This window comes from Panthera tigris, chromosome E2, assembly GCF_018350195.1.
Source record: "Panthera tigris isolate Pti1 chromosome E2, P.tigris_Pti1_mat1.1, whole genome shotgun sequence".
NCBI classification, from domain to species: domain Eukaryota; kingdom Metazoa; phylum Chordata; class Mammalia; order Carnivora; family Felidae; genus Panthera; species Panthera tigris.
Window position 1 is genome coordinate 6082742 of NC_056674.1, and position 25783 is coordinate 6108524.

General features: G+C 40.5%; 1 protein-coding gene across 1 annotated transcript in view; it reads right to left on the minus strand.

The window, feature by feature from the left end:
• LOC102967360 (zinc finger protein 850-like) overlaps positions 1-25783 on the minus strand; it is a 53425-nt gene that overhangs the window by 11979 nt on the left and 15663 nt on the right. The window contains 2 exon segments of the mRNA XM_042970026.1: positions 505-547; positions 3009-3285. Of these exon segments, the coding sequence (XP_042825960.1) occupies positions 505-547; positions 3009-3285 (320 nt within the window).

Consider the following 25783-nt stretch of genomic DNA (forward strand, 5'->3'; position numbering starts at 1 on the left):
GTATTAATATTGTGGAGTCAGAAGCACAAGGACTCCCTCATTTAACATCAAAAGGCATTTGTAAAATCAGACAAAGCAAATTTCCCCCATCAGTCTTATTTTCCAGGGTTCCTCAGGTACTTGTGCACATTAATACATTACTTACATATGTAATCTCTTTAATACTCATTTATTTATATGAGCCGAAAGGGCATCCAGAAGGGGTCTCTGAAGAATCCTTACTGCCTAACCTCAGGGACACCACAATGCCCACTCCCCATCTCCAGTCCTTGCCTACATAGAAAATCCTTCACAGGATGACTATCGAAAAGGAGCCTCTTCCCAAGTTCCATGTCACTGGGTCAGAGTGAGTTGGACTCTGTATGGAGATGAGAGGAGACCGGGAGAAGGCCCTGGGTGTGAGTAAACAATTTAGGCAGGACATCTCGGAGACAGAGAAGATTAACAAGTCCAAAATATGACATTTTAAGAAGAAGAACAATTAATGAAAAATATGACTTTTACCTGGAGAAGAGCCATTCCTCCTTTTTCTCTCTCTTCTTCTAGCCTTCTTTCTTAGGTAAGGTTATACTGTGTGACAAAAGGAATGTTGTTTAATGTTTAGAATCAACATAACCCCTTCCTCTGCCACAATATACATACGGGGAGAAACTTACTATGGGAAAAAGTCCTTTGCTGCCCACTGCAACAGGAGGGATGCAGGGACAATAAAATCTAAAAGGGAGCCAACAAGTGCATTTTTTTCACCCACTTTTCCAGAAAGCCCTCCACTCCTGCTGAAACATACACACTCTATGCAACTGCATTGTCCGCTGTCTCCTTGAACTCAGCAAAAGGGAACTGGCTCTTTCAAGTCCTTGGCTCCTCCCTAGGCAGCCAGCATGCAATGAATGGTTGATGCAGGCCACAGAAGCCCGTCCATGCCATCAATTTGGAACAACTCTTAAGGGGCACCCGAGCTCCAGAACTCCCTGGTAACTATACTGAGAGTTTACATCTTTGTCCTGATAGTGATGGGAAGCCGTAAGTGGGTTTAATGTCAAAAGATGACACAATCAAGTTTTGAAAATTTAGTTATGATACAGAGAGATGGTGGAGCTGACAGAGGCATATCCCTGTCTCTAAGACTATACAGCTGCCTCTTTCTTACTGGTTTTCATTATTTTTGGAACTGGGTCACATTTTAAACTCCAACTGCACACCCTCTCCCAGAAAACTGCCAAAGACAAACACACACCCAACTTTGAAAATCCTTTCAGGGATCTTATTACCTCAGGTTCAGAATTCTTGGTCTATCGACGCATGTTACAGGTGAGTGCACTGGGGCTCAGAGGGGGAGTTACTTTACCAAGTTACCCTGAAGAAGTCTGAGTAGAATGAACAGAACTGGGTGGAAGTAAATTCTGAAATGGTGGCCTGGACAGGTTTAATGAGAAAGGGTTTTCCAGATTACCTTTCATATTCCTGAACAAGAGAAGCTTCCCTTTCATGGGTTTAATCAAACCCATTTAATTCCTCTTTTCCAGAAAAACTATATGAAATTACAAATAGTTACAGATAGTGGAAAACACAAACAAGGGTCACCTGGGGAGATGAGCTCTGGGCAATCTCTGCACCATAAACGGATGGGCTCTGCTGGAACAAAGTTCCACATCAATCCAGACCGTTCTTCAACATCTGTACAGAAAAGACAAAGGGAACTTGAGGGGAACATCTACTTAGTTGCAGACTTCAGCTCAGAACTCAGTAATGTAAAAGACCACTTAAGGGAAGAAGAGAACTGTTGAATATTAAATTAACTGCCTAAACTAGGTTTTGAGTGTTAAAAGATTACCGACATCCTTTATGGATATGTAACGAAATACCATGAAGTTATTTACCAGACATTAAAGAACAATTCCAACTTGTGAAAGAGTAGACAGCATGTAAAACTCATAATCTGAACAATAAAAATTAAGAGGGAAAATAACTTGGAAATTAAAAAGATATCCAATGGATTATGATATTAAAGATAAAGAGGATACATCAAATTTAGAAAAGAATGCGACGAGCCATCAAAAAAGGAGAGAGAAATAGTACTGTTAATAATGGCCATCGTAAAAAGCACCATGTGGTGCCCATTAAGTGACTGAGCTAAGCCTCTGCCCTCTAGATGAGTAAGGGTTCCAAATGCAATGATCTTCTGATGCAATACTTAGAAAGTACAGATGCCTCCAACACCTGGTTTCACACCTCTCATTCTCTTCTGCATAACTGAAACAATTCCCAAATTTTAATTAACGAGGTCACAGGGCCACAAATCAGCACTTCACAACTTAATATCCCATACCCAATCAATTCAGTACTCACCTGGGTTTGGGTCCTGTGCTTTGTCCCAGACCACTCACTACGTGTTTTGTTCTCTGTATAAGTCTCTCTGTGTCCTTGTTTCTCCTCAGTCTTTTTGTCCATTTCCGTTTCCCTCCCTCGCTATTCCTCCTTCAACCGTGTGACCCCACTCTGCTGCAGTCTGTTTCAATCCCCGCCGTTCCTCCCACACTTTCCGACTCCGCAGATTTCTGCGTCTTTCCCCGCCGTCTCTGCCCCCACTCTGCCCTCCCTGCGGCGGCGCGAAGGGCCTGCATCCACCTCCCTAGTGACGACTGTGCTCGACGCGGTTGGGGGTTGGGGGGTGGCGACCGGGGGGAGACTCGGGAGTCAGAGAAAGGTTCTGAGCAGGAAAACGACCGGCAAGGCGACTGGGGTCTGTAAGGGCCAAAGCAGAAAGGCTGGGCCCAACCTGCCTCACAGAGATTTTAACCGGAAACGAACGCTGACGCCCGTGACCCGCACCGACTGGGCTCCGAACGTCTTATGGCCACGCCGCGAGAGGCGACAGGGACGAACTCCCAGCGAGAGGGATGAGTGGTTTCAAAGATTTTACCTTACCAGGCGCCCCCGAAACCTGGGTGGGGAGGCGGGGCCCGAGGAGCCGCTCCAGGGCAAGAACCAGAAAAATGGAGACTCACTCATCCGAGCGCAACCGTTGCTCCGGGAACTCGGCTTCCGGGTCTGCAGGAAAGCGCGCATGCGCATGGGTCTCGTCGGTCAGCCGGGGCGCTCTCAGGGCGGAGCCGGGGCGGTTGCGGAAGCGGCGGGTGTGGGCGGGACCCCGGCGCGCTGGGTCGCCTGCCTTGCACCACACGGGGGCCTGCCGTTTGGTCTTCTGTTTGTCCTTCCTGCCCCGCGGTTTCGGGTTCTGCTTTTGGATTCCTTCCAGTCCCGCTGGTGTCGTTTGGAGCCAGGCTGGGCACAAGGTTAGGGAAGGGTGGGCCGCTTCTGTTGGGAGTGGTGGTATTTGACAAGTTGATCACGGTGCCCATGGGAACATTTTTAGCGAGCGGTGCAGATTGGCCTCCAGCGGGAGAGGCGGAGCAGCGATGCTACCTGGGGCCGGGGCGTCCTCGTGGGGCGACTGAGACCCGGACAGTGACAGCTCCTTGTTTAATGAAGTTAAAGCCGGGTGGTCAGTATCGGTGATGGACGATAGAATGCGACATGCAAAACTCTTCTGTGGGGAATGTGCAGTTTGGTACTAGTTGTAATTTTCACTGAACTGTCACTTCTTCTCCCCATTGGCCCTTCTGCTCTCCTGGGGGTTCCAGGCCAGGCTCTGGGCTGTGGGGGGGTGAGGGTTGGCACATTGCTTTAAAGAAGCAAACATTTCTGCCTCTATGGGTTATCAATTTTTCTCTCTTTATTTGATATTGGAATCCACACCTTCGAGGTGAATTATAAATCCAAACGCCTTTGAGACCTACCAGATGGCACCTGTATTTTGCTTAACCTTTAATTACTAAATATCATTGCAATTTTAGTTTAAAATTTTTTTCACTTCTTTTGGAAGACTAGTTTTTACTTGAAAATTAGATTTTTAAATATGTATTTATTTTGTGGGAGAGTACAGGGGCAAGTGCAAGCAAGGGAGGGGCAGAGAGCTAGATCTAGAAACCCAAGCAGTCTCTGAGCAGAGCCCTCTGCCCAACCCCCCCCCAAACCCCATTCTGGGCTGGATCTCACAAATCCTGAGATCATGACCTGAACCAAAACCAAGAGTCTGAGGCTTAATTAACCGACTGAGCCAGCCAGGTGCCTAGAAAATTAGATTATTTTAACTGATCGCTTCGTTTTCTGTTTCTGAATGCTTCGTGCGAAGTGCAGTTAACGTAGCTTCTAAAATGTGTACTCTTTCAGAGATACTTAACTTTTCCTAGTACTGATGAAATACTGGTTTTGAGATATTTCCAGAGACATGTGGTAAGGATGTCTGTTCTTTACGTGAATAATACAAGCAAATAGTAAAACTAGTTTTTCACATCTTCAGTAGCATCATATACACTCTTAATAATTTTTAATACGAAATATGCAAGTTAATAGCTCCTCTTCTGTTTCCTGTGGAAATTCTGAAGGTGGTGCTGGCTGCATTTGCTTTTCACACCCTCTCTGTTATGTGACTGCCCCCTCCAGTGCTTAAATCTCTGCAAGGAGTGAATGAACAAATGACTACACATTGTTTAACAGTTTACAATAATTTATAGGTATCTTGTCATTTTAGAGGGCTGTATATTCTTTCTGCAGCATGCAGAGATGACCTGGGACACAATGAGGTCAGGACTCCAGAGAACAAAAGGGCTGATTGTTAAAACAAAACAAAACAAAAAACAAACATGGAGTGATTAGATCAGAGGGGTTCATGACCCACCAACTGGGGTTTTCAGAGAGAGCCAAATAAAAAGGTTGAAGAGAGAGCATAAAACGATACAAAGGTGCTTATCAAGACAAGGATGCCTTGGGTAGCCCTCACTTCTGGGGAAATTCTGGAGATGTTGTCCTGTGAATGTGCTGGACCCACTGCTTGTATCTTAAGAGCTTGAAAACTGTGGAGTTGCTGGCCCAGATCGTGAATCCCAAACGTCTGACAGTAGAGAACGTTAAAAGTAGGACAAGTGCTGATTGTGTGATCTTCTTATTCAGCACCCCCAGTCATATTTCTATATAATGTTTCCACTGTTCATTGTCAGTCACAAGAAGAAAGTGGTATTTGCCAGCACAGTTAGGATCCAGCCGCTGATTGTTAGGCACACAGAGCTTTTATTTTAAGTTCTATCATCTTGGAGTTCCTGGGGCCATCGTGATGTCCTGGAAGACACTCAAGAAGCAGGTGGTGCCAATGGATACACCAGTGGCCACTCTGAACATACAAAACAAGTTGCATCAAAACTCAACGAAGATATTTTTCAAGCCAAAAGTGTTGCTGAGCAACGTCTTTAATGATGATGAGCCAGAGGTTGCCTACAGTCAGGTGCTTGAGAAGCAGGTCTTAGGAAGGTATTTAATCATTTTTAATTATTTTTTACTGTATAGACTTCTCTTTTGTTTGACCTTTATCCCGCTGTAGGATGTGAAGAATAAGAACACTTATTGTCATTTTGGTAGGAATCCCCATTTACCAAATGCCAAGCATTAATAATGTTATACCTACTGTAGTTTTTGCTGGGTATTAACTTTTCTTATGCACTTTGGCATACTTCTGAATTTTTAACTTCACTGATCTAATATTCTGTTCGTAAATAAACATCTCATAAGGATAACCATACTCATTTTGGGTTTTTAAAAGAGTTTTTGTGTGTATTGTTTTTTGTTCAATATTCTATAAGATTTTTGCAGTAACATTGTTAGTTCAAAAAACTGGCTGATGGTATGTATGTCAGGATCCAATTAAATTTATAAGTTACTTTAAGAAGAATTGACCTTTTTATAATATTGAGTTTTTCTACCCAGGAACATGATGTAAATTTACTTTCATTTATTTCTACTTTCATGTATTTCAGGAATGTTTTATTTTTTCACCATATAGGCTTTACATATTTTGCTAGATTCATTCCTAGTTAGTATATTTCATTTTTTAAAGTTACTTTTTTTTTATTTAGAGTGCAAGAGAAAGAGAGAGGGTAGGAAGAGGGAAGGGGGGTGGAATTCCAATCAGTCTCCATGCTCAGCATGGAGGTGGATATATCACTCCCTGGGCTGAAACCAGGAGTTGGCCACTCAACTGACTGAGACACACACCCACGTGCTCGTATTTCATTTTAGGATACACTATTTTTTGTTTTCTTTTGTTATTTATTTGTTTATTTTTATTTTTTTCATTTACATCTAAGTTAGTTAGCATATAGTGCAACAGTGATTTCAGGAATAGATTCCTTTATGCCCCTTACCCATTTAGCCCATCCCCCCTCCCACAACCCCTCCTGTAACCCTCTGTTTCTTCTCCATATTTAAGAGTCTCTTATGTTTTGTCCCCCTGTTTTATATTATTTTTGCTTCCCTTCCCTGTGTTCATCTGTTCTGTGTCCTAAAGTCCTCATATGAGTGAAGTCATGATATTTGTCTTTCTGACTAATTTCACTTAGCATAATACCATCTAGTTCCATCCACGAAGTTGCAAATGGCAAGATTTCATTCTTTTTGATTGCCAGTAATACTCCATCGTGTGTGTGTGTGTGTGTGTGTGTGTGTGTGTGTGTATGGCACATCTTTATCCATTCATCTATCGATGGACATTTGGGCTCTTTCCATACTTTGACTATTTTTGATAGTGCTGCTATAAACATTGGGGTGCATGTGCCCCTTCGAAACAGCATACCTGTATCCCTTGGATAAATACCTAGTAGTGCAATTGCCTGGTCATAGGGTAGTTCTATTTTTAGTTTTTTGAGGAGCCTCCATACTATTTTCCAGAGTGGCTGCACCAGCTTGCATTCCCACCAGCAGTGCACAAGAGATCCTCTTTCTCCACATCCTCACCAGCATCCATTGTTGCCTGAGTTGTTAATGTTAGCCATTCTGGCAGGTGTGAGGTGGTATCTCATTGTGGTTTTGATTTATAGTTCCCTGATGGTGAGTGATGTTGAGCATTTTTTCATGTATCAGTTGGCCATCTGGATGTCTTCTTTGGAAAAGTGTCTATTCATGTCTTTATTTCTTCACTGGATTATTTGTTTTTTGGGTGTTGAATTTGATAAGTTCTTTATAAATTTTGGATATTAACCCTCTGATATGTCATTTGCAAATATCTTCTCCCATTCCATCAGTTGCCTTTTAGTTTTGCTGATTGTTTCCTTCTCTGTGCAGAAGGTTGTTATTTTGGTGAGGTCCCAGTAGTTCATTTTTGCTTTTGTTTCCCTTGCCTCCAGAGACATGTTGAGTAAGAAGTTGCTGCGGCCAAGATCAAGGAGGTTTTTGCCTGGTCTCTCATCGAGGATTTTGATGGCTTCCTGTCTTACATTGAGGTCTTTCATCCATTTTGAGTTTATTTTTGTGTACAGTATAGGAAAGTGGTCCAGGTTAATTCTTCTGCATGTTGCTATCCAGTTTTCCCAGAACCACTTGCTGAAGAGACTGTCTTTATTCCGTTGGATATTCTTTCCTGTTTTGTCAAAGATTAGTTGGCCATATGTTTGTGGGTCCATTTCTGTGTTCTCTATTCTGTTCCATTGATCTGAGTGTCTGTTTTTATGCCAGTAACATACTGTCTTGATGATTACAGCTTTGTAATACAGCTTGAAGTCTGTAGGTTACACTATTTTTTTAAAAAATGTTTATTATTTTTGAGAGAGCACAAGTCCGAGAGGGGCAGATGGAGAGAGGGAGACACAGAATCTGAAGCAGGCTCCAGGTTCTGAGCTGTCAGCACAGAACCCGACTCATGGCTCAAACCAAGGAACCAAGAGATCGTGGCCTGAGCCCAAGTCAGACACTGAACTCACTGAGCTACCCAGGCACCCCTATTTTATGTTATACCCTTGTAATTGCTGGCCCTGCTACTATAACTTGTAAATGATTGTTTGTTGTACATCAGCTATTGTACAAAAATATTCTATTCTATGTATAGGGTTGCCTGTGGGGCTCAGTTGGTGGAATGTGCAACTCTTGAACTTGGGATCATGAGTTTGAGCCCCATGTTGGGTGTAGAGATTACTTAAAAACAAAATCTTTAAAACAAATAGTCTATGTGCAAAAAGGCTATTGTTTTTCTGTATCAGTACTATAGCCTATTAGCTTACTGAATTATTTTTCAAAGTGGATTTTTCTAGGAGTTCCTTTGTGTTTCCAGAGGCATACTTGTATCATTTGCAAACATAGTTCTACATCCTTCTTTCTCATTCCTATGCCATTTTAAGTTGCCCTGGCTAAACCTCCAACAAAATGACAAATGTATACAACCGGTGACCATGTACTTTTTTAGTGTGGTTTTCTGGCCTTAGTGGATATATCTAGCACTTCCCTATGAGCAAGACGAAGACTTTGTTTTGTCAAGTTGGGAAAGATCCTAAAGAATTTCCTAATTTCACGTGTTTTGATTTAACATTTTTACATGATGAATTCCTCCAAATAATGTTTTTGTAACTATGAGTAAGATTTCTTGATTTCTCTTCATAAATGTGATACAGTATATTAATGAGTTTCCTAATAGTGAATCATCCTTGAATTTTAGGCACAAATTCTTTGCTATCATATTTTTATATGATTTTTCAGGGGTTTGGCTATATTTATTTTACATGGTACCATCTGTCAGAAGAGGTAACATCTTTCTGTGGTATTCTTTTTGGTACAAACTTTAGGATGTTTCAGTATCAGAATTTTATGTGATGTATAAAGATAATTTGGAAATTTTACTTCCTCTCTGATGCTCTTGAGTAAGTAGCATTAGCTTATCTGCTATATAAAAGAGTGGAAGAATCTGGCTGCTAATGTGATCCGGGTGCTTTCATTTATGAGGGACTCTGATAAATGTCTTCCTCTTCTCTATGGATATTGGTGTGTTTGGACTCCTTATCTTACTGAAGTCAATTTTGATAAAATGTATTTTCTTAGAAAATGTCCATTTTATATAGGCTTTCTAGTTAATTTGTTTTGAGTTGGGGAAGCAGGACAAATATTTAATTTCATTTCTTGGCATCATGTTCTTTATTTGCATTTATTGAAAATTTTGAATGTATTGCACTTATTGAAAATTTTAAAAATAGAAAGTCCTTCTTGGGTCATTTGGAGAATTCTTTCTTTCTGCCCATAAGTTAAATGGTGGTGGTAGTTGGGTCTGAGGATTAACAAAGAATTAGACTGGGGTAAGAGAAATTCTCAGGGAAGCACAGAATCCAGTGAGGCACATATGCTTCTCCACTGGTCTTTCATGGCTCAGACCTCAGCATTTCCTCCTTCCATGGGACACCCTGTCTGCTTCCAAGAATAATGGAAAAGGAAGAGTCACTCTCAAACACTCCAACTCTTTGGATACGCTCACTAGAAACTTCTAATAGATCCTGGTAATTAAAGAATTTTCAGAACCATTCTCAGCTCCCCAAGTGTTGAACCAACATTGTCACTAAAGCTGACATGTTGATGGCAATTCTTTGGGGAGGTGAGGTCACAGAATCACTAACCTGTATCTCAGGGTTTGGCTTCCTCCCTCCCACACATGCTCTGCCTGCTACTTTACACCCAGCTCCCAGTTCTTGTGGCAGGAAGGAGTCTATGAGTATCTTCTAGTTTAGTCTCTAAGGTTAGGAGATGCAGTAGGAATCTGGGTAGGTGAGCATGTCTGGGAAAAGAATCTTCCGGCACAGGCTGAGCTTGTGAGAGAGACTGCTCAATCAGTGCATGACTGCTGCTAACGTAATTTAACAAAATCCTCATTGACGGGGTTCTTCGTGTTTGATCCAAGTGCGCTCAGAGTCTGAATTTTAAGATACTTCAAGATTATAATTTCAGGGGGCACCTGGGTGGCTCAGTCATTGAAGCATCCAACTGTTGATCTCAGCTCAGGTCTTGATCTTGGGGTCATAAGTTCAAGCCAGTGCTGGGAATTGACAGCCTACTTAAAAAAAAAAAAAAAAAGATTATACTTTCAGAATTGATCTGCCATACAGTGTGCAAGGGTCACAGAGACATTTTCAGGACCAATAATGTAATTTCTCTAAAGGCATGTGTGTGTGATAATGAGTATGATGGAACTAATTGAAATACAGCAGAAACAGTAGAAACACTTGTCTGAATGGGAATTGCTGAAATTTATTCTTCTGTAACTTGAGTATGATGCGCTAAATAGAGAGAGTAAATATGTCTCTACTGAAAATCTCTGTGGTCTCTTGATCAGTGAGACAATCTTCTTTCCTAAAATAAGGAAAGGTCCTTTAAGAAAAAGCTAACGTCACTATAGAGGGTTTTAAAGAGCAAAAGATTAAGGACTTTATTTTTATATATTAATTTAATTTTAATATGATGGATTAATTTAAAAATATAATCTCATCAAGAAAAAAAGCAATATTAAGCTATATTTCTTCTGGTTTAAAATCGTTTCAATACTATTCCCAACTCACTACTCGCTTCTCTTGATTTTCAATTTATTAAATCCCCAAGATTCCAAGTCTTCAAATTCCATTTTGCATGTTTGTATTATACTTTAATTGCATTTTCAAATCAAATATTAGTTCAAGTTTCAGTTTGTTTATTCTAAAATAACAAACATACACTGATTAATATGTATTTAAATAGGATTAATATTTTCTGCCCTAATACGCTTTATCGCTATGTGAGTTTTATGTCCCATATATTAGCACACAGTGCAGTTCTGCACAATAATTTCTCTTACGGATATCATTGTACCTTTGGTCCAGGCAAAAAATGAAATGAGTTTTCTGCTGCCATCCTGACATTTGTCTACATTACATAAATCAGATTGGCTCATATAAAATTGTTCAGTGCATCTATAATTTATTAAAGCCTTTGAAACTTTGCTCCTTAGCTATATTGGTCAAAAAGAACACTTTAAAAAAGTGGGCAATGATCAAACCAGGTTTATTAAGGAAAATAAATTTAAAATATGAGAAGGTGTCTATGTGTATGTGTATACCCATGACGAGTTTCCTGGCATAGTATAGTACAGTAGGAAACATTCATGTCATTGAAACTAGGCTACCCAGGTTCAAATCCTGATTCTACTTCTATTTAGATGAGTCATTTAACTTCCCGTGGTTAAATTCTCCTCATCCACAGAATGAGAGTAATGTTAGTTCCTAACTCATAGGGTTGTGAATATTATATAAGTTACAATAGGGAAAGCAGTAATAACAGTGACCCACACATTGTAAGTGCTATAAAAAGACACACATGTAACTTGGGAAATCTCTTAACGAAAGACAATATAGTTTAGATGTTCATTCTCAGGGAACAGGAGAGATAAGGTAAGATTTTATTTTCCATGAAAATGTAGCCTGAAATTCATACTTTAATGCAGAACTCTCTGCCTGTGAATTTGAATATTGAGTTCTGGACAATGACAGAATGGTTTCAGTGCATTTGAATATAGCAGTGATCTTCCTATCCCACATAGTCATTGGAATCCTGGGCAGTTTCTCACTCTTCTATCATTAGATGTCCCTTTGCTGCAGAGGATGCGAGCCAAGATCCACAAAGTTGGTTCTCAGGCACCTGAGTGTAGCCAACTCCTTGCCCATTCTCTCTAGAGGAATCCCAGAGACCATGGCAGCTCTAGGGCTGAAACATTTCACCATTTGTTATGGATGCTACGTTCTTTTATATGTTCATGGAGTGGCCAGAGGTATGTCCCTTTGTTCCACCTGCCCCTTGAGTGTCTTCCAGGCCATGACGATCAGCTCTGGGAACTCCAGGTGGGCAGAGCTTAAAGTGAAAGCTCCAAAGTACATTGGCCCCTGCAGTATCCTATGCGGGGGTGTTCTGCATGTTGGTAAACATGTTTTTTCCTATTTATGTGGCTGGTAAATGGAACAACAAAACTATTATCCAAAAAAAGTGATTTGGGATATTGTTGTGTTTCACAGTGTAGAGACAAGATCACAGGCTCATTAGATGCAGCAATGATATTTTCCATACATTTTGTTTTTGGGACACATGACCCTGCCCAGCAACTCCTTGGTTTTTCTTATTCACTGGCACAGAGGGTCCAATGCATCCATAAGAGCAGTCTGTCCCCCACCAAGCCCTCCAGTGAGACCGTGAGACCAGAGCCACCCAAAGCATCCTTGTTTTGGTGTCCACCTTTGTATCGTTTTATGCCATTTTGTCCATCATTTGTGTTTACTTGGCTCTCTTGAATAATTCTAGTTGGTGGCTGGTGAATATCACTGTACTAATCACTGCATGTTTTTCAACTATTAGTCCTTTTGTTCTCATGAACCATGACCCCAGCATATTCAGGCTGTGTGTACTGTGTCTGCTGTGGAAGAAATACATAATTCCCTCATCTCATCATGGAAATATAATAGTCTTCCACCAGTTCAGCCATGGATGCCCTGAGACCTCAAATAATGTTAAGAACAAATATGTTCCAGTTTCCATGCAGAGAGAGGGGTGAATGAGACCCACTGACACCAGCCTGATATGAAATAATAAAGATCATGGTCCAAGAAATCCTCTATAATTAATATGTGTGTGCTTATATAGTTGTATTTTTATTAATGGTAACAGTGGAGAAGTTAAGATTCCATAAAACAGTCATGAAATAATGTGAACATACTGGAAATATCTTTGAATGTGTAACTTTCATATTGAGATATTAAATTTTCCCAAGATGTACCTGAGAGTGGAATTGTAAATCCCGATTTCTGACGCAAATGGCCTGGGGTGAAGGTGGAGGGAAAACTAGGTTTTACTTATTGTTGGCTTTGGAGGCTATGTCGTGAATATTATGCCTCATATCTAAGAGATATTGGGAATGTTTGAAATATGATAACATTTATGGAGCAAGATGAGTGCTTTAATTAAAATATTTTCTGGTCAACATTTGAAGAGTAAACTGCGGGACACAAAGAGGAACATAGGAAGAGTTGTCAGCTGAATTTTAGAAAGGGTGCAGGTGCAGCCAGTAAACAGATTGCGTATGTGGGAAAAGACTGAATGACTTTTGAGATGTTTACAAGGTAGACTGTTCTGTGTTAAATCTTGATGGCAGTTGGCTGTGTTGGTGAGAAAGAGATTTCAAGATGGACTTCTGCTTTTCCAGCTTGAGGTTGTGGAGGACCATTTCATCAAGCTTGGTGGCTTGGTGCAGGAGACGAGTAGCAGTTTGAAGCTGGAGTATATGAACAGATTTTGTTTAAAAAGGGATAGTATCGCTTTTGAAATCACCACCAGGGCAATATAGACAGCACTGAAAGGAAACAAAGATATTAACTAAAACATAGAACTATTTTAGGGGGACCTGGCTGGCTCAGCCAGTAGAGTATGCGTCTTTTAGTCTCCAGATGGTGACTTTGAGCCCGTTATTGGGTGTAGAGATTAATTAAAAATAAAAAATTTAAAGAATAAAGATTTCAGGGGCACCTGGGTGGCTCAGTCAGTTGGGCATCTGACTTTGGCTCAGGTCACAACCTCGCAGTTTGTGAGTTTGAGCCCCACATCTGGCTCTGTGCTGACAGCTCTGTCTCTGTTCCACCCCTTCTCTCTCTCTCTCTCTCTCTCTCTCTCTCTCTCTCTCTCTAAACTAACGAAACTCTAAAAAATGTTTTTAAAGAAATATTTTAATCTAATTGTTAATAAATCATAAGCACTTGCAAGGTGTTTTTAGATAAATATTTTAGTTCGGAATAACTTGAGATTTTCAGAAAATTTGTAAAGATAACATTGAGAGTTCCAAAATGTTGCTCACCCAGTACCCTAAATACTACCATCTTAACTTTATCATTGTTCATTTGTCAAAACTAAGGAACCAACATCGGTATGTCACAGTCAGACTTTATTTACATTTCACCTGTTTTAACACGTTCATTTTTCCCTATCAACATCCAACCCAGGATATCACATACATGGAACTGTCCTGTCTCCCCCAGTCTCCTCTGCTCAGTGACATGTTCTCACACTTTCCTTGTTTTTCATCACACGTTTGAGGTGTACTGGTCCCTCACATTTTAGAATGCCTCTAAAGTTGAATTTCTCAGACGTTTTCTTTTTCTTTTCCTTAAGTTTATTTATTTGATAGGGAGGACAGAGGGGCAGAAAGAGGGAAAGAAAGAATCCTGAGCAGGCTCCATGTGGTCAGCGCAGGGCCTGACCTGGGGCTTGATCCCACTAACTGTGAGATCATGACCTGAGCTGAAATCAAGAGTCAGTCGCTCGACCAGCTGAGCCACCCAAGCGCCCCTGAAGTTGTTCTCCTGAATAGACTGGGTTTATGGATTCTTGAGAAGAATATCACATCTCATCATGGCATACAGTCTGAGAGGTTTCATGCAATTAACACGAGTTACCTTGGATGATGTTAAACATGATCAGTTAGTTAAGGTCATGTTCACCAGACTCCTCCACTGTAAAATTACCATGCATGCCTTTCCATACTCTATTCTTTGGGAAACTCTAAACACAGCCCACAGTCAAGTGAGGGGGCGGTGGGGGACGATGGTACTTGAGGGTAGGGGTGTGCTGTTGAACTAAGCTCCACATCCTGGAGGGCTAAGTAGCCCCATTTATTATCTGCCATTCTTCTGTGTGGAAGCTGTGTCACTTCTCCTTCATTTATGTGTTTATTCAATTGGTTCCTCATATCAGCATGAACTCATTTATACTTATTTTATACCTTGTGTTATACTTCAATGCTCTGCAAATTATTTAGTTGCTTAGATTGTTCAAGCTTTGGTCATTGGAAGCTGTGGTATAAAGTACACTCAGGGGGCGCCTGGGTGTCTCCATCAGTGAAGCATTCAATTTCAGCTCAGGTCATGGTCTCACAGCTTGTGGGTCCAAGCCCCCCATTGGGCTCTGTTTTGATAGATCAGAACCTGGAGACTCCTTCGGATTCTGTGTCTCCCTCTCTCTCTGCCCCTCCCACTCTTGTGTGCGTGCATGCACTCTTTCTCCCAAAAATAAACATGAACACACACACACACTCACCTGGTCTTTGTCTCAGGTTCCTGGCTCAGAGCTTCAGAAACCTTTAAGAATTCCTAAGTGGTAGGCATGTCCTTATTACACTAAGGAGGCAACTCTGGGCAAGGGTTCCCCACAGAACTTCAAAATGGGGGACTGGACACCTCTGAAAGACCAACTATGTGATTGGATGGAAACGCTTAGCAGCCCAACCCCTAGGGAGAGGAAGGAGGCTGACTGGGGATTGAGTTCAGTCATGTGGCCAATGATTTAATCAACCGAGTCTGGGTAGTGAAGCCCTGATTAAACACCTGGAGTTGCTCCTGGGAGCTTCTTTGTGGGGGACAAAAGCTACTGTATGGGCAGTCCTCCCAAACTTTGCCCTGTGGATGCCTTCATGTGGCTCTTTACTGCTATCCTTTACAATAACACGTGAAATGACAAAACTAAAACAATTTAGTAACGAGTTTGCTGTCTTTTATTCCAGGGAAGACAACCCTTGATTTGGGGAGGACAGAGCCTCCCATGCAGGGAATGGAGTGCTCTTTCTGATGGATTTGGGGCAAGATTGACTTTTAGAAGAGGCAGTGCAGAAACAGAGTATGTTTGGCTAGGAGGTCAGGGATTTCCTTAGAAGAACAGAACTGCTATTTTCCAGTATAAGGTCGGCCAGCTGAAACTGAGTTAGAGGTCTGTGATTGGTATATATTAGGTTTCTTTGCTGATGTTTCACATAAGAGCAGGCTGGTTTAGATTTGTGATGTGGGTCGGGCACCTGGGGTGGCCTCCATTTTTTGTGTCCCAATATACCAAATAACTTTATCAAGGATTATCATACATATAGCACTTTCCGAGTTCTGTGAGTCTTCCCTGCAAATATTGAACAAGAGGGGATCAGAGGAAGCCTTAAATTTGTAGTTGGCTGGAGATGCGTGGGAGATTTGGGAATGCCTGACTTGTGACTGGTGTCTGAAGTGGGGGCAGTCCCAGGCAGGACTTTGTCCTTAACTTGTGGGGTCTCTACTAACACCAGATAAATTCAGAATTATATTGAATTGAAGGACACCCAGTTGGTATCAGAGATTTGGTAACAGGAGGCAGGAGCTCTTTCAGGTTTGGCTATTACATCCCTTTGATATGTCCCCATTTTTTTTTTATTACTTCCTTACTCTTAACATTCTGCCATTACAAGATCCCCCAGGCTCATCTTGTATTTTCCCTGCTCCTGCCACAGAATCAGCCATAACTCCAAGGAGCTTTTTTTTTTTTTTTTTTAGAGAATAGCGTTAGAAACCAAGATGTGGGTGCTGAGTGTTCTCCTTGCTACTGGAATGTCAGTGCTCTTAGACTCTCTGAGTAGAACGACCTGGGAATTACCTGTCCTCACACAGATCTAGTTTTCTCTTTCCCATTGTATTTACTTACCTACAGCTAACTGCTCTCATACTGATGTCCCTGACTCTGTTCCCATACTTCAGGGTTCATTTTAGCCTTTCCCCCTTGCTTTTCTGTATCTGTCTATATTTACCAAGTACTATGGCATCATATGCCTTTGAAGAGTTTTCCATCTATTCCTCCGCGCTCCCGTGCTCTCTGCACACTGCCTATAACCCCCTCCCTCTGGCCTCATTTGGACCCTACTCTATCACACGCCTGTAACCTTCCAAATATGTCCTATTCACCTTCCCCTGCAGTGCTCACAGCAGTTTATTATTTTTTTTTTAATTTTTTTTTAACGTTTATTTATTTTTGAGACAGAGAGAGACACAGCATGAACGGGGGAGGGGCAGAGAGAGAGGGAGACACAGAATTGGAAGCAAGCTCCAGGCTCTGAGCCATCAGCCCAGAGCCCGACGCGGGGCTCGAACCCACATACCGTGAGATCGTGACCCGAGCCGAAGTCGGACGCTCAACCGACTGAGCCACCCAGGCGCCCTGCAGTGCTCACAGCAGTTTAAGATACTGCATGTGGTAAATGTCATCTTTCAGGGTTGTTGCAGGTATGGAAGAAGTAAAAAAAGGTGGAAAGTGCCCCCCATTTTCAGGCATCCAAGGTCAGGAGATGCCTGTATTCTTCCAACATGTGAGGACATTGTTGAGACACACATGTGCATGCAGACTCTTTGAATGTAATTCCATACACAGAACTGGCAATGCGGGAGTACAGGCGAGTGTGTGTAAATGTGAGTGTGTGCTTGTATTTGATGAGTGCACGCACAAATGTGAGTTTGCTACGGAGTCTATGAGTGTGAGTGTGTAAACGTAAATGGCTGTGGATTTGAATGTAGCGCATAGGCAAGTGTTTGGATCTGTGTGTAATGTTTCTGTATGTGTGTGTGTGTGTTCGTGAACTACGGGATGTCCATCATGATTCTAGTGTCTGACATGAATATGGGGAGTATTTGTGTATTTCTGTGTAGTGAAAACAAGGGCTTAATTAGGATTCTGATATCATTCTGGTAAATGTACCGCTTTGTGATTATGAAATAGATTTCATTCTCCCTGGTCATGTTATTTGGTCTTTAATTAACTTTGATCTTAATATAGCTACTCTATTTTTAATAGCATTTATGTTTATCTTTTGTCCAGGATTTTACTTTGTGTCCTTAATTTTTGAAGGGAATTTCCCCTAGGAAATATATTTTTGTCTGTCTTTAAAAAATCCAATTGTCAGGGGCGCCTGGTTGGCTCACATGGTTATAGGTTTAAGACTCTTGATTTCAGCTCAGATCATGATCTCGTGGCTCCTGAAATTGAGCCCAATGTTGGGGTCTAAACTGACAGCACAGAGCCTACTTGAGATTCTCTTTCAACCTCTCTCTCTCAAATAAATAAAACTAAAAAATAAAAAAAACAAAAAACAAAAAACAAAACAAAAAAACAACCAGTGACAATGTTTGCTTTTCAATGGGGCCTTTAGACTATGTCCTTTTACAGATATTGTTATATAGATTTACATTATCTTGCTATTGCTTTCATGATGTCTCCTTTGCTCTATTCCCTCTCTTTCTGTTTTCTTTGAAATAAGTCAATTTTTACAGATGATTTTGTTTTAAATCCTTTTCTTTGGTTCAATGGTGTTGCCTGTAATTATTTTTTGTGTGTTTGCTTTAGGGGTTATTCAGTACAGCTGACCACAGTATACCTTCACGTGAGTTTATATTTCTTCATATAGAGCATCTGACCCTTCCTTTCCACATGGACTTCCAGTTCTCCACTCCTGCCCTGTGCTACCATTAGTATAGGTTTCTTTTACATATACTATAAACATATATGCTAGACTGTTAGTTTCTTAAACAGTCCACTAGTTACTAATTCTAGTGCTCTTAATTCCTTTGTGTAGATCAGGAGTCTGCCACCTACAGAACATGAGCCAAAAACAGCCTAACGTCTGTTTTTTACGTGAAGTGTAACTGGAATGCAGCCACACTCATATTTAGGAACTTTTGACCCAATAAGGGCATACTGGAAGAGTGGTAACAGAATCAGTATGGCCTACAAAGAATAAAATATTTACTATATGTTCCTTACATAAAAGTTTGCCAACCTCACACATAGTCACATTATCTTGACATCTAAGTTAGTATAAAATTGGGATATGAAACATACTGAAAAGTCAATTTTGTAGTCAAATATTAGGCAACGGTGACACAATATTGGTCTCGACTGGAGGAGTAAGACTAGGAATAAATGGGAGTTAGTAGGTCTTGTACTCATGAGGAAAACATGAAATATGCGATTTTGTTAGTATTCAGTTTGCAAGTACAGTATCTCATTTGATGTTAAAAATTTGTTTGATGATATTGGCATTGAAGAAACAACTAAGGCGTAAAATACCCACCAAATATTACTTGATACACGTTCTTAAGTGAAGTAGCAATAAACCCCTGGCTGGCTTCAGGGATAGACAACAGGAAAAGTATATATCTTAATAAGTACTGGGATCAAATCCCTCAGACAGTTTTGACAAATGGAATTTACTATCTTTCCATTAATTCATTACCCCACCCCACTGCTGTATTCTCTCATTAGTGGTAAGGCTGCCATAAAGAAATAGGTCTGTGCATTCTCCAAACAGGTCATGGTTTTGGATCTATCACATACAATCTTAAGCCCTTTGGGGAATTTTGTTATTAAATTTGTTTTGTTTTAATTTTAGTTTTAATTTTTTAAAATTTACATCCAAATTGTTAGCATATAGTGCAACAATGAAATCAGGAATAGATTCCTTAATGCCCCTTACCCACTTAGCCCATCCCCCCTCCCACAACCCCTCCAGCAACCCTCAGTTTGATCTCCACATATGAGTCTCTTCTCTTTTGTCCCACTCTCTGTTTTTATATTATTCCTGTCTCCCTTCCCTATGTTCATCCATTTTGTCTCTTAATGTCCTCACATGAGTGAAGTCATATGATTTTTGTCTTTCTCTGACTAATTTCACTTAGCATAATACCCTCCAGTTCCATCCACGTAGTTGCAAATGGCAAGATTTCATTCTTTTTTATTGCTGAGTAATATTCCATTGTGTATATATACCACATCTTCTTTATCCATTCATCCATCGATGGACATTTGGGCTCTTTCCATACTTTGACTATTGTTGATAGTGCTGCTATAAACATGGGGGTGCATGTGTCCCTTCGAAACAGCACACCTCTATCCCGTGCATAAATGCCTCGTCGTGCAATTGCTGGGTCATAGGGTAGTTCTATTTTTAGTTTTTTGAGGAACCTCCATACTGTTTTCCAGAGTGGCTGCACCAGATTGCATTCCCACCAACAATGCAAAAGAGATCCTCTTTCTCTGCATCCTTGCCAACATCTGTTGTTGCCTGAGTTGTTCATGTTAGCCATTCTGACAGGTGTAAGGTGGTATCTCATGATGGTTTTGATTTGTATTTCCCTGATGATGAGTTATGTTGAGCATTTTTTCATGTGTCAGTTGGCCATCTGGATGTCTTCCTTGGAGAAGTGTCTATTCATGTCTTTTGCCCATTTATTCACTGGATTATTTGTTTTTTGGGTGTGGAGTTTGAGAAGTTCTTTTTAGATTTTGGATACTAACGCTTTATCTGATATGTCGTTTGCAAATATCATCTCCCATTCCATCAGTTGCCTTTTAGTTTTGCTGATTGTTACCTTCTTTGTGCAGAAGGTTTTTATTTTGATGAGGTCCCAGTAGTTCATTTTTGCTTTTGTTTCCCTTGCCTCTGAAGACGTGTTGAGTAAGAAGTTGCTGTGGCCAAGATCAGAGTGGTTTTTGCCTGCTTTCTCCTCGAGGATTTTGATGGCTTCCTGTCTTACATTGAGGTATTTCATCCATTTTGAGTTTATTTTTGTGTACAGTATAGGAAAGTGGTCCAGGTTAATTCTTCTGCATGTTGCTGTCCAGTTTTCCCAGCACCATTTGCTGAAGAGACTGTCTTTATTCCATTGGATATTCTTTCCTGCTTTGTCAAAATTTAGTTGGCCATACGTTTGTGGGTCCATTTCTGTGTTCTCTATTCTGTTCCATTGATCTGAGTGTCTGTTCTTGTGCCAGTACCATACTGTCTTGATGATTACAGCTTTGTAGTATAGCTTGAAGTCCAGGATTGTGATGCCTCCTTCTTTGGTTTTCTTTTTCAAGATTGCTTTGGCTATTTGGGGTCTTTTCTGGTTCCATACAAATTTTAGGGTTATTTGTTCTAGCTCTGTGAAGAATACTGGTGTTATTTTGATACAGATTGCATTGAATATGTAGATTGCTTTGGGTAGTATCAACATTTTAACAATATTTGTTCTTCCTATCCAGGAGCATGGAATCTTTTTCCATTTTTTTTGTGTCTTCTTCAATTTCCTTCATAAGCTTTCTATAGCTTTCAGAGTATAGAGTTTTCACCTCTTTGGTTACCTGTATTCCTAGGTATTTTATGTTTTTTGGTGCATTTGTAAAGGGGATCAATCATTGATTTCTCTTTCTCTTGCTTCATTGTTGGTGAATAGGAATGCAACCGATTTCTGTGCATTGGTTTTTTATCCTGCAACTTTCCTGAATTCATGAATCAGTTCTAGCAGTTTTTTGGTGGAATCTTTTGGGTTTTCCATATAGAGTAGCATGTCATCCGTGAAGAGTGAAAGTTTGGCCTCCTCCTGGCTGATTTGGTTGCCTTTTATTTCTTTGTGTTGTCTGATTGCAGAGGCTAAGGCTTCCAATACTATGTTGAATAAGAGTGCCAAGAGTGGACATCCCTGTCTTATTCCTGACCTTAGGGGGAAAGCTTTCAGTTTTTCCCCATTGATATTAGCGTTGGGTCATTCATATATGGCTTTTATGATCTCGAGGTATGATCCTTCTATCCCTACTTTCTTGAGAGTTTTTATCAATAAAGGATGCTGTATTTTGTCGAATGGTTTCTCTGCATCTATTGGGAGAATCATATGGTTCTTGTCCTTTCTTTTATTGATGTGATGAATCACGTTAATTGTTTTGCAGATATTGAACCAGCCCTCCCTCTCAGGTATAAATCCCACTTGGTCGTGGTGAATACTTTTTTTAATGTATTGTTGGAGCTGGTTGGGTAATATCTTGTTGAGGATTTTTGTATCCATGTTCATCAGGGAAACTGGTCTGTAGTTCTCCTTTTTAGTGGGGTCTCTGTCTGGTTTTGGAATCAAGGTAATACTGGCCTCATAGAAAGAGTTTGGAAGTTTTCCTTCCATTTCTATTTTTGGAACAGCTTCAAGAGAATAGGTGTTAACTCTACCTTAAATGTTTGGTAGAATTCCCCTGGAAAGCCATCTGGCCCTGGACCCTTGTTTTTTAGGAGATTTTCCATTACTAAATCGATTTCTTTACTGGTTATGGGTCTGTTCAAATTTCCTATTTCTTCCTGTTTCAGTTTGGTATATGTTTCTAGCAATTTGTCCATTTCTTTCAGATTGTCTATTTTATTGGCATATAATTGCTCATAATATTCTCTTATTATTGTTTTTATTTCTGCTGTGTTGGTTGTGATCTCTTCTCTTTCATTCTGGATTTTATTTATTTGGGTCCTTTTCCTTTTTCTTTTTGATCAAACTGGCTTAGGGTTTATCAATTTTGTTAGTTCTTTCAAAGAACCAGCTCCTGGTTTCATTGATCTGTTCTACTGTTTTTTTGTTGTTGTTTTTTCAATAGCATTAATTTCTGCTCTGATCTTTATTATTTCCTGTCGTCTGCTGGTTTTGGGTTTTATTTGCTGTTCTTTTTCCAGCTCTTTAAGGCGTAAGGCTAGGTTGTGTATTTGAGATCTTTCTTCCTTCTTTAGGAGGGCCTGGATTGCTATATATTTTCCTCTTATGACTGCCTTTGCTGTGTCCCAGAGGTTTGGGGTTGTGGTGTTATCATTTTCATTGGCTTCCATATACTTTTTAATTTCCTCCTTAGCTTCTTGGTTGGCCCATTCATTCTTTAGTAGGATGTTCTTTTGTCTCCAAGTATTTGTTACCTTTCCAAATTTTTTCTTGTGCTTGATTTCGAGTTTCATCATGTTGTGGTCTGAAAATATGCACAGTATGATCTCAATCTTTTTGTACTTGCTGAAGGCTGATTTGTGTCCCATTATGTGGTCTATTCTGGAGAACGTTCCATGTGCACTGGAGAAGAATGTATGTTCTGCTGCTTTAGGATGAAATGTTCTGAATATAAATATTAAGTCCATCTAGTCCAGTGTGTCATTCATAGCCATTGTTTCCTTGTTGATTTTGCAATTAGATCATCTGTCCATTGCTGTGAGTGGGGTGTTGAAGTCTCCTACTATTATGGTATTACTGTCAATGAGTTTCTTTATGTTTGTGTTAACATTGTGTTATGTTCTTTATGTATGTTATGTTTATGTTTGTGATTAATTGATTTATATATTTGGGTGCACTCACATTTGGTGCATAAATGTTTACAATTGTTAGGTCTTCTTGGTGGATAGACCCCTTAATTATGATATAATGCCCTTCTTCATCTCTTGATACAGTCTCTATTTTAAAGTCTAGATTGTCTGATATAAGAATGGCTACTCCGGCTTTCTTTTGTTGACTATTAGCATGAAAGTTGGTTCTCCATCCCCTTACTTTCAATCTGAAGGTGTATTTAGATGTAAAGTGGGTCTCTTGTAAACAGCATATAGATGGATCTTGTTTTCTTATCCATTCTGTTACCCTATGTCTTTTGATTGGAGCATTGAGTCCATTGACATTTAGAGTGAGTACTGAAAGATATGAATTTATTGCCACTATGTTGCTTGTAGAGTTGGAGTTTCTGGTGGTGTTCTCTGGTCCTTTCTAGTCTTTGTTGCTTTTGGTATGTATGTATGTATGTATGTATGTATGTATGTATGTATTCATCTTTTCTCCCCTCAGAGAGTCCCCCTTAAAATTTCTTGCAGGGCTGGTTTAGTGGTCACTAACTCCTTTCATTTTTGTTTGTCTGGGAAACTTATCTCTCCTGTCATTTTGAATGACAGCCTTGCTGGGTAGAGAGTTCTTGGCTGCATATTTTTCTGAATCAGCACATTGTATATATTCTGCCACTCCTTTCTGGCCTGCCACGTTTCTGTGGATAGGTCTTCTGCAAACTTGATCTGTCTTCCCTTGTAGGTTAAGGACTTTTTTCCCTTGCTGTTTTCATGATTCTCTCCTTGCCTGAGTATCTTTTGAATTTGACTATGATATGCCTTGTTGATGGTTGGTTGTTGTTCAATCCAATGGGAGTCTTCTGTGCTTCCTGGATTTTGATGTCTGTGTCTTTCCTCGGGTTAGGAAAGTTTTCCACTATGATTTGCTCACATAACTCTTCTACCCCTATTTCTCTCTCTTCCTCTTCTGATTCTGATGTTGTTCCTTTTTAATGAGTCACTGATTTCTCTAATTCTTAAATCCTGCTCTTTTGCCTTAATCTCTTTTTTTTCTGCTTCATTATTCTCCATCACTTTGTCCTCTGTATCATTGATTCTCTGTTCTGCCTCATCCATCCTTGCTGCCACGGCATCCATTTGAGATTGCAGCTCGGTTATAGCATTTATTATTTCATCCTGACTAGCTTTTACTTCTTTTATCTCCACTGAAAGGGATTCTAGTCTATTTTTGACTCCAACTAGTATTCTTATTATTGTGATTCTAAATTCTGGTTCAGACATCTTTATTGCGTCTGTGTTGGTTAAGTCCCTGGCTGGCGTTTCTTCCTGCTCTTTCTTTTGGGGTGAATTCCTTCATTTCCACATTTTGAAGGGAGAAAAGGAATTAATGAGGTAGAAAAAATTAAAATTAAAAAAATAAAATTTTAAAGTATTAAAATTTAAAAATTAAAAACAAACACACAGAAAAAAAATCAAATAAATGATGCCAGGTCCTAGCTGTGTTTTGGTCTGGGTGTTGAAAGTGGCTTGATAGATTAGAGTAAAAAGGGGAAAAATAGAAAGAAAAAAAAAAAGAAAGAAATCGTTTGAAAATTTGAAAAAAATGAATACACTGAAGTAGACTAAATGAAATGATGGAAGTAAAATAGAACTTTTAAAAATTTACAGAAAAGTAAAAAACATAGAAAAAATTAAGGAAAAATATTTTTAATAAAAATACAAAATAAAAATGAATTTTTTCTCTTTCTGTATTCAAGAAAAAGACAAGAAACGAAAAAGAGAAAAAAGAAAGAAAGAAAATTAAATAGTTGGACCAGCTAACAGACTGGAATATGAATTACTTTGTTTTCCCCTAGAAGTCAAACTATGAAGCGCTTTATAGTCCATAAACTAAACAGGTGGTGAGACTTATGTTCTTTTTTTTTTTTTTTTTTAGAAGTTGTTTTTTTTTTTTTTAATTTTTTTTTTCAACGTTTTTTTTTTTTATTTATTTTTGGGACAGAGAGAGACAGAGCATGAACGGGGGAGGGGCAGAGAGAGAGGGAGACACAGAATCGGAAACAGGCTCCAGGCTCAGAGCCATCAGCCCAGAGCCTGACGCGGGGCTCAAACTCGCGGACCGTGAGATCGTGACCTGGCTGAAGTCGGACGCTTAACCGACTGCGCCACCCAGGCGCCCCGAGACTTATGTTCTTGAAGAGTGAGATTGGCTCAGTTCGGCGGGGCTTAGAGTAACAGCTACCTTCTCCTCTAGATGGCGCTGCTAGCCTACTGGGGTGGATGGTTGTGGTGCTTGTAGGTGCATATGCGCATGCACAGGAGCGGTGAAAATGGCATCACACAGCTATCCAGTCTCTAGTATCGAACTCTGTTCTCCCCAGTCAGCAATCACCCACCTGTCCTTTGTCTTTGGCTTCTGTCCACTGCCTGTTTCCACACTGTCCATGACCAAGCCCCAGGCAGCACCTCCCTCCTGAGTTTTGTCTCAGATGTGGCTGCCTTCCCCAGCCTCCCACTTCTGAGGGACTGTGGCTTTGACCTGTTCCGCCCCTTTGTGGAGGGTCTCACCGAGCAATGGCCAGGTGCTGGCCACACCCAGAAACATTCACAGGACCATGCTGCTGCCCATGCCAAGAGACTGCAGCCAGGTGCCAGCCCGCCCCAGAAAAAGCTCACGAGACAGTGTAGCAGCAGCATTTCAGGGATAATGGAAAATCACAGCACACATCTGGCACCAGGCTTCACCCTTAATGACCTTGTCCAGCATCAGTGAATGAGGCCATTGTCTGGGGTCTGGTGGGCCCAGGTCGCCTCACAGCCTCTACCAAATGTCCTCCCGTCAGTGGAACCACTTCTCTTCATGTGGCCCGAACTCCTCCCAGACCCCACTCTGCTCCTGGAGATTCATCCTTCCCACCAGGGCACCACTAGGTATCGTGCTGCAGAGTTGCAGACTCTGCGCTCTGCCTGTTTACA